We start from the raw sequence: 13,937 nt of genomic DNA, 5'->3' as shown, positions 1-13,937 counted from the left end.
TAAGAACGCAAGAACCCCATGATGGATAACATGTTGATGTGGATGAAGTTTCAATGTAAATGTAAAGGATAAAAGTTGAAAGTTAGATTGTAATATGTATGATGAAACTGGATTGAATTGTCTTGAGGATGGATGGATGAGATTGAGGAGGTTGATGGCTATTTGAGCAAGTTTGATACCGGGTACCTTACAAAGTCTTTGAAATTATAAATGAAGTTTTTGTTTTGGTCTCACAAGGAACAAGCTTCAAGATAAAGTGTCTTTTTCCTCCTATCTTACTTCCAAATCATCTTGAGTTGGCTCATAATTTTCCTTGATTCAAAGCAAATGATTAATTTCAGAGGATCGTTCACTACAACAAGAGAACACAACGACTAAATGAGAAACTTTTAACAAAAAATGAGATAGAGTCGATTTGATGAAGCTTGTGAGAACGTCTTGCAGGATCGGGCATAGAGGTGATGTTATAAGGCTTGATGGAACATCTTGATTGAGGTGTTGATTGGCAGGCACCGGTGTTGAAGTGAACCAAAGCGGCAACGAAGGTGACGAAATTCCCTGTCGCCTGATTTTGAATGAATCAGGATACATTTGCGGCGCAGTGCTGCGGGCGCAGCTGAAAAAAATAAAAAAAACGGGCCCAAGGTGTCAACCTTTCTAGCAAAGGTAATACTACCTTTGCTAAAAAGCTTGCCCGGGTCTGGAGGCAAGAGAAGTCAAATTTGGCCGCAGCCTGCTGCAAGGCCGCTGCGCAGCGCGTGAAGATTCCAAATTTGGCTGGTCACAATTTTCCAACAAAGTTGACTTGAGCTGATTGTCTCTGTCTTTGAGACATTCTGAGACTCATTATAACTATACTTACAATATATTTAGAGCTTGGTAAGACCCAATCAATCATACAGCAGAGCCCAACTTTCATTTGATGATATGGGGTATGTACATACAGCACTCTTTGTTCACAGTCTATCTGGTGTAGTGGTCTGGCTCAGTGATCTGCGAGGTTTGAATTCGATGTTAACGTGTTCAAGCCTGCGTGTTCCTTTATGCTTTTTCATTTTGGTCTCGTTGAAAAATGACAAGTCTTTTTTTTACAATTTTTTTTTTCATTCTTCTTGCCCAGTCCAGAGCTCAAGTAAGGTTATGATAGGACAATGATCACACTGACACATATACAAAATGTGAATCTCGATCTCAGTTCAAAATTTTAGCAAAAAAGAGTCAAGCAGTCAGCCTTGAACCCACACCAGCAAGCCCAAATATATACCAACACTCAGACATCATTATGCCATTCGACCACCTTTGCTCTTATGTCGGCAAACTAAAGCAAGTTTTGATCACACTCGGAGCCTGACAGGAGTTGCATAAACCAGCTGTATGCTCGATTTGATCATTGGGAGCTAGTTATGTGTGCTTTATGATCGATCTCAAGATATCCCAAAGCCAAAGATGAGCAGATCGAGTCGATCTACTTGAAAATCTGTGATTGGGCAGATTTTGGATTTGAGCTGCGCAGGGGCTTTGCAGCAGGCTGCGGCCAAATTCGACTTCTCTTGTCTCTCAGACCCGGGCAAGCTTTTTAACAAAGGTAGTAGTCACAAGCCCCTCTGCAAGGCGCGCGGACATGGCCGCACAGAGAGGGCTTGTGTTAAGCTAACCTATGGAGAGACATCCAAGGATAGAAATAGAAGAGGACAATTGTGAAAGGAGAATGAGCTAAGAGCAGGAGTCCACAATGCGTGTATAATTTCAGGGGGTTAGGGGTTCTCACCCCTACCCTTATATTTCTGTGAAATTGACCATGTTCTAGCATACCTCAGCCGTGAAAAGTGGTACCCATGGCAATTTTTAAACATATACTCTCAGCTAACCCATACTGGAACCTACTAATGACTACAAGCATCCATGACAGTCCACATATTGTGAGGGGTTGCGGCTGAACCCCAGCCATGCTCTTCAGTTGTGGAGGGTAAAGAAACCAGTGTGTTCACAGCGGAACACTCAAATTTGGGTGAAAGATTTCAATTGAAGGGTTTGATTATGCTCCCCTCTAATATCAATTGATTGGAGTCAAAATTTCAGAAATATTTTGTGTATAGGTAGTGATTGCATGCAATGTCAAGAGCCCATAGGGACCTCCCAGATGTGGAGACTGTTGTCCAAAATTTGGGGACTCTTGATGTCCAACATTGACATTTTCAAGCATTGCTGCAGCAGCTTTTTGTGTTTTGGCCTCCTAAATGTACAACAGCCAGCACAATAGGTGGACCACTGTGGATACTCTAAGATTTGGTACAGGAAAGAGTGGAATTGCTTCAGTCACATGGTTGGACATCCATCTACATACCATACAAGCCAGCTTAAAAGTAAAAGTCTGAGTTGGGTAGATATGTAACTATAAAAAGCAATGTGCCTCCTTTGATGTAAACAGAGCCGTCTTGTATACAGCTGATTCATTCAAAACCCATTATGGGTGTATAGTTTTGCAGGACCTTTCTCATGAACCATAAATGAGGGCTTAGCAGGTAAAGTATGGATCAATGTGGAGACAAAAAACAATTCCAATTGTTTCAGAAAATCACTTTTGTACTCCTGTTAACAACAACAGCAGCCAAAGGTTTTGTAGTCAGATCCTTTTAGCCTTATCTTCCAAATTGTGTTGTTGAAGTTGAATGAGACTATCAGAGCTCATCTTGGGTCATTCAATTTGTGTCTCACTAGGTGAGCAATGGTGTAGCAGGGTCTAGAAAAGATCACCTTACATTTGGGTCTCTGAGGAGATTCACACCACAGAACCATGCCTTGGTTCTAGAGGCACTAAAATAAATGAATATAACACCAGAAGATGAGCTAGAGTAAGAAGATTTTAGGACCTTTGACTCACAAACCAGTCTTTGGACATTATGAATCCTTCAAGTCAAATCTGATGGGGAATACAGCAAGAGGGAATAAGTACCCTTGCTTGATGAATGATGTCACACAGTCAACAACATTCAAAACCCTCAAACAAGTGTATCACAGCATTCATTGGGACAACTTCTGGTGGCTAGCTTTTGTCAGGAGGATACTGGATGATCAAAGTGCACAGTATCTGACTGGGCCAAGGCCTACCATTGAAAACAATTGAGATCCTGCCAGAGGAATTATATGTATATGCTTGACTTTCAGGACAGGCTATGGATAGCTTTGATATTGGGTTTTTGGTGATTTCAAGTGGTGGGATATTTGGAATGCCCACTGACACCTGGAAAAATATCACAATGAGATGATTGAATATACCAATATTTTGTGAATAGGCAGATGAAACTTCATCCTCTGACAATAAGGCAAGACAATCTTATCAAGTGACTTTACATGATTGAGCAACTCACTGTCAGTTGAGAAATGATTGGTGCAAAGATTGATTTCAAATCCTTACAGCAATTATTTTGCTTTATCTAGGGTGGTAAAGCACACACGACAACAAAAAATACAAATGAAAATCAATAAATCACCAGAAGTGGGACTACTAGTAGGGTCCAAGTGGTCCTGCATGCAAATAAAGTGCCTATGTATGGTATAAGCTCATCTAAGGTTACTTGAAGGCTCAAAAAGGGGGCATCACTGATATTGCTACCAGAAGAGCACAAATTTTTTTTGGCAGAGTGTGACTTGTGCCCAATGATCCCTTGGCCAAACCCACTCTGTGGATTACACAGGGTGCATATTTATGTTGATCAGAATGGGGGTCTTTTTGGGAGAGAGCGGGTCCTTTTAAAATGGTAAGGGATTGGTATTAGATAAGAGGATCATTCACACTGTATGGGCTGGAAGGTGTCAACTTGGTCAGGAGTACTGGCATTAACTACATTGGTGTCAATGTCATTTCAACTTCAAGACAAAGTGATATTTGCCCAAACTAATGATACCACAAAAAAATATGTAACAATGGCCCAGCAGACTGGTGCCAAGAAGTCAAGCAATAAGAAGTGAATGAGGATTGGGAACATATACATGGTTTACCTGGTGATGTCAATGAAGAACTTCACCAATGTTCTATCAAGAGGATAGGCCAAAGGCCACACTCTGGGAGTTCAACCTTGAATTTTGTGCTGCTAATTTCTTGACCCCAGAAAATCAAAGATTAATTAAATTTGTTTCTCTAGACCATCACCACATCGCTCAGAGTATATCTAGGTAAGGTATAGATGATAAATCTTCATAACTTGGGGGTACATTGAAAATGCTTGGATAGCATGGGCTAGCTTATGGTGATAGATTATAAGATCCCTTGAGTCTCAAGAATCACTTGTATCATTCCAACTTATTGTGTGTCATCACTGGACCAATTGTGATGACTACATGTTGTACAGTACTCAAAACTGTTGATTCCTGGGACCAGGTACTTGTGATAACATGTGTGTTGCTATTTTACCTGAAACATCTACTGCACACTCCAACTGTGTTGTATTCCCTTCAATTGAATTTTGTGTTGCACTGGCGATCCCAAGGATCACAGCTTTTTTCACAGTGTTTGAGCCCTTTGCAGCACACCACACCACAACAGTTGGGTGTTGCATCTCCCCTCAAGAGAAAAGGATTCAGGCCCCTATATTCTTGTTCAAACACACACTCAATTACATTTCCTGTCCTCTATATGCCCTGCAGTCATGGAAGCATGCAGCCATGAAGTCAAGGGTTATAAAAATACATGTCCCTAGTACCTTCTGGCTCAGGCCATTTTCAGATATTGATTGTGTGCAAACAGGTAAATTATAGGATACTTTTAGATAAGATTGGTCAAAGTCCTGCTGTGACCAATGGACTCAATGTTACATATGTGACACTAAAAAACACAGCATTCAACTTATGATATTTCAAAAACGTCTATCAAGAATATGTCCTAATACCTGATATGAATAGAGGAAAGAGTCAAAAGCAAAGATAAAAAAGTGGTAAATAATTGTAAAATTGTATAAGTGAAAGTGGTTTTGCTACTATGTGATGGGACTATAAGAGTAATGAGATGTCAAGCGGAAGAAATGTTCAAAATAGTAGATATGATCTAAGATTAGGAAGTGAACAGCATTTTGAGATACGCGAAAGGGTTTATTATTCTTGACCAGTAGTGTGTAAACTATACTCTTAGGAAGATTGCAGTTGTTAATGTAAGGAAAAGACCAATCAGAATGACAGGTTGAGAATTGGTCGAAGCAGCACTTTTGCGTGAGCTTGCGTTGGCGGCACTTGGGGTAGAAGTTGCATATCCATTGTTTAGAGGTGTGGTCGAGCTTGCTCCGACTTGGATCGGCAAAGCAAAGGGTGCGTTTGGCATTGCCACCGGTGGTTGCAAAGTGACGACTCTCGTTCCTGTAACCCACTGGGCAAAGGTCTGAAAAGCAAGGGATGCATTAGTGATGTAGGGGGCAATCTCGAACGCTGGCAAGACGATAGGACATACAGGATATGTGAAATTTGTTTCAACATATGGCTGCGAGTTATTCTGGCAAACAGCGACCGGTGTGATGTACTTGAAAGCTTGAGAAATTTTGGGCAGGAAATTTTGGTTGGTTGTCATGGTATCCGCGTTCACTATTTTGCATAGTTCAGGATGTCAGTCACGTGTGCCAGTATGTCGTGAACCCGAGAGGACTTACATTCGTGTGACAAAACAATGGTTCCGTGAGTGCTGTAAGCACCTTTGGAGGCTGCGTCAATGATACCCTGATACTTGGCGTTGACCACAGCTTGTCCGAGGGTCGCATATCTCTACAGAAGGTAAGAAGAGTTAGAATGTGCCAGATACAAGGACTTACAAGTTGTCAATGGGGATAAGAGGAGCTCACGAAGTCATTGACGTCATTGTCCCAAAGTATTGTAGACATCCCAAGTGCATTGGCAATGAATCGAACTCGGTCATCTACATCTCCGAATGGGGGTCTCCAGCATTGGACTGTCACCCCGAGAACATCCTTAATGATCTTCTTGCTAAAGTATAACTCTGCAAACACTTGTTCGTTGGTAAGACCAGTCATGTATCGATGGGACCAGGTATGGGCACAGATCTCATGACCGTCAGCAAGCCCACGTTGAGCCTCGAGGGGCCAATCAATGACGTTGGATCCAACGTAAAACAAAGTGGCCTTTTGATTTGATTGACGCAAAAAATCGTAGTACGCATCTGTGGAAGGTTGATACGTAGGAAATGAGTAAAGCGACGGGTTTGTAGTAAGCATCGTGAAGTAACGCAACTGTGAGAGCAATTTGGTCCATCGTCGATCGACAAGCCTGCCAACAAGGAGAATGGTCAACTGGTCAGACGGCGGTTTGTAAAGTGGGGGGCTATAGGATGAATGGTCGGGACGCACCCCAAGTATTAGGTTCAGGACAAGATGCGACGTCGTGTACCAAGCCAGCAAGTTTCGGCGTGGTGCAGTTTGAAAATGTCCACCAGCAGTCCGGATCAGAGCGAGAGTAGGTAGTGTTCGAAGCACTGAAGTCACCAGTGGGAGTACCCTTGACTTTGATATTGGGTATACTAGGTGAAAGCTGGTTGAAGAGAGTAGAGGCAAGTGGATCGATTCCGGGTTCTACAAAAGAATGGAGTAACATATTCAAATTGAGCCGCCAAGGAGCAAATGAGTTCAAGACTCACGAGAAACGCTGGCAATTTCCCAAATCGTTGGATAGCTCTTGACCTGATATAAGCCAAGGTTGAAATATGAGGAACAAGTATGTAAACACTTGCAAAGTAAAATTTCCACAAATGATTGCAAGAGCCCGCCGAGGTAAGGCAAGTCAAAATGAGAAAGAGTAGGGAAATGGAACAGACCATGGCTTGAACAGGAGCATAACTGTATGGTGCACATTCAGCAGCCGGATCGCTAACACTGGCAGCGGATTCCCAAGTATCCGTTCGTTGACGTCGCACAAGGTCATGATGACATCCATGAACAGTGGCGACTGTCAATAGCCCAGCAACCAGGATGATTTGACGCAGATGGCTTGAGCTGAGCATTATGTGTTGTAATGCAATATAAGAACTGAGGAATTGTTAAATCTGAACTGATTAGGGGATAACGAAGCGAGTCGAGACAAATTCAAGGAAGATGTCAGTTGGGCCTATCGAAGTGTTCCTCTGGAGGATACTTTATAGTATCGAGGTACAAGGGTGGATTCGGAGGCTTGTGGAAAGCTGGTTAAGAGTGGATAATATAGATAGGGTAAAAACTTACAGTGAACAATGTTCGGTATGGGTAAATTCTGCTCGTTTGAGCTTCGAGCTACAACAAGGTCCTGTGTGAATAGCAGTAGATTGCGAGGTCAGTTGTGGTATGATTCTTTTGTCGTAGCAAAACGAGACTAAAGTGAGAAGCATCAGATTGGTGATAAAGAAATCGAACTGACGATTTGAAATAGTATATGACTTGGAGTGGTACTACCTTACCAGGCTGACTTGTAAGGCAAATGAGAGTAAATAGAAATTTGGAACAAAGCCAAGTGAAAGACTATAGTGAGTCAAAATGAAATGTTGGAGCACCTAACTTCCGAGAAGTGACGATGGGTAGAATAGACAAAATGTCGAAGCAACAAAGTAAAGGACCAAGAGATAATTTAATATATAAGTTCAACTGTTAATGTTTAACAGCAATCTGAGTCTGAGAGATGTGACGATTATTATCGTTCCCATATGATCGTCAGCAGTTAAGCTTAATCGTCAGCCGAGAGAGTTCAATCAAAGTCACCTTTGTCAAGTGAGACCAAGTTAAGAATCCAATCAATTTTCGTGTGAGATCCCTCCCAGGCGAAGCAAAATGTGATGGTGAAAGTTGTCCAGGTTGTCCAGGCTGACAAAGGGAAGAAGCGGTCGTAAAGAACAGAGGAGTAGCGTCAACTGTCTGAATGACGGTTAGCCCATACTAGCTTCTGGCAGCCGAACCCTACCTCAACCCCTTGTACAACTCAATCTCAATTCGTGATGAGATCAAGGAGTCAAATCATTCCATGTCAGTCGGTCGAAGTTCTTCAACGTCGTCTTTCGGTGCTCCTGCAGGTCCAGGTTGGCAACAACATCATCGACGATCATTCTTAATTCCGAGAACAGTGCATCCGATTCCAGTCATCGTGACGATGCGGCAGCGTGAGTGATCTCAAGCAACGTTTTCGCTACTCGGACACTGCATAATCAAGCCCAGTGCCTCTGAAGTACACTGCGGCATGGAAGACTACCGAAACTTGCCACCCAAGGTCTCTCTTCAGCTTATCAGAAAAAAAGGCAGCTTAAGTGGAAATTTGGAGCTTCAACCTTCACTCAAAGCGTCTGATGATTAGTTGCCGGGGAAGCCCAGATAATTTTTGTGCCAAAGTTTGACTTCCATTCCAAACCAGCTGCAAACTTCAGAACAGCAACTGATGAGAATATTGGATTAACCAGAGCTTTCACAATTTCCAGTAGTGGGTGTGTAAATGATAGAGTTTCGTGGATGTCCAAATCCTCACAATTTAATGGAGCTGCGAAAGAAGAATCGGCAACGTCATAAGGCGCATGCTTTGCTTAAACCTTGAGTCAAAGCAATCACACTCTGATTTCTTGTGGTCCACTCCTGCTTCTTGCGTGGCATCGGGTCAACTTGTCAAGGTTGGATATCTGGAGGTGTACAGTGAGTAATTAGAGACCTTACCTTTGAGACCTTGGTAGTATACGGTCGAACTAGAGTGAACGATGTGGAGCCTTGCCCTTTTGAGCACATCTCAAAAGTACATCTCGAATTGGAGTGCAAGTTTGCCTGGATCACAGTATTTATCACTCGAAGGGGAAAGTTGGAATGCGTCCTCACATAATAAGAACCCTGCGAACATTTAGGCAAACGACACAAACTAGGGGTGCTATGGAGACCTATGGAGACGTATTACCAGTTAACTATGAGGTCAAAGGGAAGTGATGCCTGTTTGTGTTGTGATGTATTTACTTCAAGCCACGAAACAGGAAGGAAAAGAATGGATGAGGGTCCTTTGATTAACGCTGTGGGTGACCGCATACATCAGCTTATGAGTTCACAATGGGAATTCGTGGGGATAATCTGTCATTGTGTTTTGGTAACATTTTTTTCTCAACCAAGTGTAGAATTTTGAATCTGATCACACATTTTTAAACCCAGTTCAACTAAGATACATCATTGAAAAATCAAACGACTCATCGTAATGACTTGAATCCTCTGACTTCCCCACTATTTCTGAGCATCCACATTTAACAAGATTCCGCCATTTGCACCACCTGATGGGATATATTGTACCGACTTGCTCTTACTCAACGTAGCTGCAATCTCCTTAGCGGCTTCAATCTTTCGGAACTGAACCAATCCTTCACCAGCTCGATCAAGGGCTTTCGAAATCGTGGCGGCCTTTTTGATTTTGTTTTATAAATAATGATAACGGAGTTTGATTAGCCTTGGACGTGGTAAGATATGCAGAGCAAAAACTTACCGCCTCAGCTTCACCTTCTGCGCGAATCACACTAGCTTGACGTTCTTGTTCTGATCGCTCAACAATAAATTTCGCCCGCTCAGCTTCCTGCTGGGCAATCTGCTTGGCCTCGACTGCGTGTGTGAACTCTTTTCCAAAGGTCATATGTGTCTGACCATACCCCACCAAGAAAGATGAAAGAATTAGACTCTCTCCACCAAATCTACTTCATTCAATGATCAGAGAAAGACTCAACAATCGAGACATCTTCCAAGACAATATTGAAATCAGATGCACGCTTCAGTAGATCCTCTCTGATCCTTCCCGAGACAACTTCACGCTGTGTGATCAATTCGGCGGCATCGAATTGAGCTACGATGGCTTTCAAGACTTCATTCCCGATTGATGGCAATACTCTCTCATCGTAATCTTGACCGAGGCTTCGGTATATCTGAGCCAATTTACTAACATCTGGTCGACTAAGAATTTATATCGCCCCAAATCAAATCAGCCTCAATTTATCACGCATAAAAGTCAATGGGTAAACTGACCTCATCACTCGCAATGTTAAGCTCACCGTCTGTAGATCCTTAGAGCCCGTAGTGGTAGCAATGTTTCGAGGCTTGATACGTACATCGTATAAAATCGCTCTCTGAACCCAAGGGATCAAGAAATGTGTTCCCTCATCAACCGCCTATACGAGTCCTTCATTATGCATTAGTCATGAAACTATTTCTTAAGCAGATCCTCCCCAACATCCTTTCACCGAGGATTTACTCAACTCGGTCTTTCACTCCTGAGAATCGATCGAAAAGTACGGCCCGATTTCCACCTGGCACATCATAAATCGAGGCTTGTCCAACCAATGCTCCTGCCAACAATGGTCCTGTCAACTTTTCCAAACCGTAAAACGAAACCACTGGGTTAGATCTTGGTACCCATGCATACAGCAGCTGAGATGGTGACTATTACCTTTCCTAATGAATTTATCAGACGAGATGCCATTTCTTGACGATGATAATGATATCTGTAGTGGATCCGGTTCTTGGAGTAAGAAAAGGTTCGCGCGCTTACAGGCCACTTGTGAAGTTGCAAGTGGGTGACATGTGAGAAAGTGTTCATTAGTTCAGTGACAGGGATGCTGTATGAAGCACATTTCACATTGTAGCCATCAATGTGGGATTCACACTGATCCTGTGATCGTCTAGTGGTTAGGACACCAGGTTTTGAAATTCCTGTGATGTCCTGGTAACCTGGGTTCGACTCCCAGTCGCAGGTTTCTTTTTTCGTAACGGCACATTTTGCACACTATCTCTTGCTGTCCAAATGGGCTCACTCTTGCAGAACCCATTTGAAGTCTGGGTCAATAAAAGAGTGCTTAGGAAAGACGGGAGCTCAAGCTCAACTAAGCCCCTCGCGCGGCCGCGTCCACTCTTAAGCCCAGAGGTTTCTTGAGGGTCTGGTTTGCATGGGACGCCGTCAATGATGCCATAATCATAAATATGTCGAGGTCCATATCAACATTATCTTGGGTGAAGAGATTTGACTTGGCGTGTAAGATTTGTAGAGAAGAAAAAAGAAACAGAGCACTAAAAAAGCCAGACCTATCCAGAGTTTGCTTGAATAACAATAACAGGTATGATGAAAATGCCTTCGTCCTTCAAAGCCGTTAAATTGATGACTGATTACCCTATTTGTCTCAAACTTCCCTTGACTTTGTTGAGGTTGGATATCATCGATGAATTCTAAATCCAACTTTCGAATGTCACCTGAATCTTCGCATTCATCATATCGAAGTTTGTGTTCTCCGTCTCTTGAAACTATGTAAATGTGTGTACAAAAAAAAATGAGAAAAAATGGAAAATGCTTCAAACAAACAGGTGAGAACAATGATAAGATGTGTAGAGGAAACAATGCGACAAAAAAAGATTAGGTTAAGAATGCGATAACTGCTAAGAATTGAGCAAAAAAATTCGTACGATATAGGGAGCAAACAGAAACGAAGGTTAAGAATATTATGATACAATTAGAGCCACAACAACAACAAAGAAACAGACGAAACGTCCATCGTGAATCACTGCGATTTTGATTTTGATTCCTTTTTTTTAGTTTTTCTTCTTGTTTACAAACCAAACCTTTCAATCTTCAAACATTTTCCCATCCTTCATAATGTTCATCATCCGTATCCCAATCTACATGAAACAAATCTACAAACTTATCACGAGTAGACTTAAAGAAGCCAGAAACGATCGTCTTGATCTTCCAAGCCATCCAACTTAATTTGAACCAACGACCAGGTGCTTTACCAAATCTAACGTCTGTTTCAGTTTTGGGTGGTGGCGGGGATTGAAGTGTAGTTGTCCCGTCTTGATTCAGATAACGCGGCAAGGTTCGGGTTGCGCCTAAGAGTGGTGTTTGTGCATTAGGAGAGGACTGAAAGATGAAGCGACATGTCAGAACAACACTCATCAACGGTTGAGCTCAACAGAGATCATACATGGAAAGGGAGTATGTAACAAGCCAGTAAAAACTCACAGGATCTACGTTGTTATGTAAGATACCACGAAGTGGCTGGACCGGTGTTGGACTATCTGAATGTGAAGAGGCTTGTGTCGTAGGCTTGCTAACTGATCCTCGTCCCGACCATCCCTGAAAGAACTTGCCCGAATTATCGACAGATCTACTGGTGATCTTTGGATGTGAAGAGTGCGATGATGAATTCAAGTGTCGTGTTTTATTAGCAGCTCGATCAAGTTTTTTGAGACGTCGTTCAAGTTTGCTTCGCTCGTGCTCCAATACGACATCATGATAACAAGAGCCGTCATCAGAGTCCTCGTCATATTCATCAACTTCTTGGTTGTTGTTAGGGCAATGATGGTGCTCGTGATGATGACCTGAGGCCATCTTGCCTTTCCGCAATGTTGAGTCATCTGATTGATGAAACCAGTTATTCCACCATGCTTTCCAACCACCTTTAGCTCGCTCTGCATTGCGTTCAGCGACTTTGCGTCGTTCCCTGACGCGTGCTACTCGCTCCGGTGTGGGTCCGAAGAAGGGCGCTGGTGCACGAACATGGGGAACTCTCAAAGGAGCATAGATGCTGCTAGCTGGTGATGTTGACCGAGAAGCAATAGTCGAGGCCATGAAAGAGCCACTGATCGAGTCTGACAGCGATGGCCTTCTCAGCGATGCGGAGCCAGAGGGATGACGTGTGAGATGGGACCTCTGCATAGACGCCGGATAGGGCGGAGGTGAACGAGGTTGAGACCGCGACAGGAGAGACTGATGACCGGGCGATGTTGAGATAGTACTTCGTGAAGACGAAGGTTGGATAGCACGCCGATCAATGGTTCTGGATTCAAGTCCAGAAAAATCGCCATTCACATTCCGCAGAGGTGAAGGCGAAGTTGATCCTCTACTCTTACCTACCATCGAACGCTTGCGGTCTGGAGTGATTCTACGGTCTGAAGGCGGTTTTAGGGACGGCGACTTGGCCTTTGCCTTGATTTTAGGCTTAGAAGCAAGGCCACCAGAGATTCGGACTGTATTATGAAATTGAATCTTTCCATCACTCGTTCGGAAAATGGTTTGCGCAGGTATGACGAGACCGCCTTGCGGAGCAAAAGACGTCCCGTCTGGGTGAACGCTTGGTGGGATCGGTCCATTTGTAATTTGCGAAGGCCCCGGTGCCGATTCTAAAGATGCACCCGAAGTCAAGGTCAAATGAGGCGGTGCAAGGTCCCTGAACAGTTGGTTGCTTGATAAATCCGGTGATACTGATTTGATCAGGATTAGATCTTGGCCGGTTCTTTGAGTGAGACTACTTGAGTTGAACACAGGGTTGTTGAGATGATCAGTAGTTTCACCGGTTTGCATCTGCCTAGATTGTATTTCTACCTGGGTGTGGGCAAGGGGAAATGCAGTTGCAAGAAGGGATTGGCCTTCGGGCTGTCGAGCTTGTCTGTCTGTCTCGGAGTCTTGACTATCGATTATGCTAAGGCTTTCCAAGCTGGAAGGATCTGAGTCATAGATTTTATCAAATTCTGGCTCAAGGTTGGGACGTGAGGCAGAAGCAGCCTGAGAACTAGATCCGCGAGTTTCATCGGATTTTCGGCTGGGTTCAGAGCTCGAATAGTTTTTTGGTAATCTATTCTCTGGCATCGCAGCCAGATTCAGGGATGAGTTCATCAGAATCCTTTCGAAAATTTCTGGGCAAATAACCAGAATATGCTGGGTAAGACGTACCTAGTCTTTCAATGCATAGCTCGGATTCTGTCTTAGGCTTCAAATCGATTGAAGCAGATGATCCATTTGTTGACATGCTTTCAGCTTTAGTGGACATTCTTGACCCTTTTTACCGATGAATGGGGCGTGCTATGAGATGGATTTGGGTAGGATTTGACGATTGATCATTCATAAAGATTCATAGACTGCGAGATCTAAAAGTTTAAGAGTGTAGTCTCTATATTGGTCTGATTCAAGTCTTTATCATTGAACTA

At 43.2% G+C, this 13,937-nt stretch overlaps 3 protein-coding genes across 3 annotated transcripts; all 3 read right to left on the bottom strand.

Moving 5' to 3' along the window:
- Positions 1-5,437: 5,437 nt before the first annotated feature.
- MELLADRAFT_25615 (family 4 carbohydrate esterase) lies at positions 5,438-6,904 on the bottom strand (the record flags this gene model as incomplete). The annotated part of the gene is made up of 7 exons (XM_007403665.1): positions 5,438-5,568; positions 5,634-5,745; positions 5,823-6,157; positions 6,229-6,264; positions 6,345-6,566; positions 6,632-6,674; positions 6,809-6,904. Coding segments are annotated over 7 exons (975 nt in total), but the record flags the coding sequence as incomplete, so codon positions are not given.
- Positions 6,905-9,203: 2,299 nt separating this feature from the next.
- MELLADRAFT_87050 (uncharacterized protein) lies at positions 9,204-10,560 on the bottom strand (the record flags this gene model as incomplete). Its single annotated transcript, XM_007403664.1, has 6 exons — positions 9,204-9,377; positions 9,460-9,609; positions 9,695-9,917; positions 9,990-10,132; positions 10,221-10,403; positions 10,513-10,560. The coding sequence occupies 6 exons, from the start codon at positions 10,558-10,560 to the stop codon at positions 9,204-9,206; spliced, it is 921 nt and encodes a 306-aa protein (XP_007403726.1).
- A 1,023-nt stretch (positions 10,561-11,583) lies between these two features.
- On the bottom strand, positions 11,584-13,780 carry MELLADRAFT_58653 (uncharacterized protein; the record flags this gene model as incomplete). The annotated part of the gene is made up of 3 exons (XM_007403663.1): positions 11,584-11,871; positions 11,974-13,646; positions 13,684-13,780. 3 exons carry the CDS (start codon positions 13,778-13,780, stop codon positions 11,584-11,586), a joined length of 2,058 nt encoding a protein of 685 aa, XP_007403725.1.
- Positions 13,781-13,937: the final 157 nt, after the last annotated feature.

The sequence above is a fragment of the Melampsora larici-populina genome, assembly GCF_000204055.1.
Source record: "Melampsora larici-populina 98AG31 unplaced genomic scaffold MELLAscaffold_1, whole genome shotgun sequence".
NCBI lineage: Eukaryota > Fungi > Basidiomycota > Pucciniomycetes > Pucciniales > Melampsoraceae > Melampsora > Melampsora laricis-populina.
This window is presented reverse-complemented; position numbering and strand designations above follow the sequence as displayed.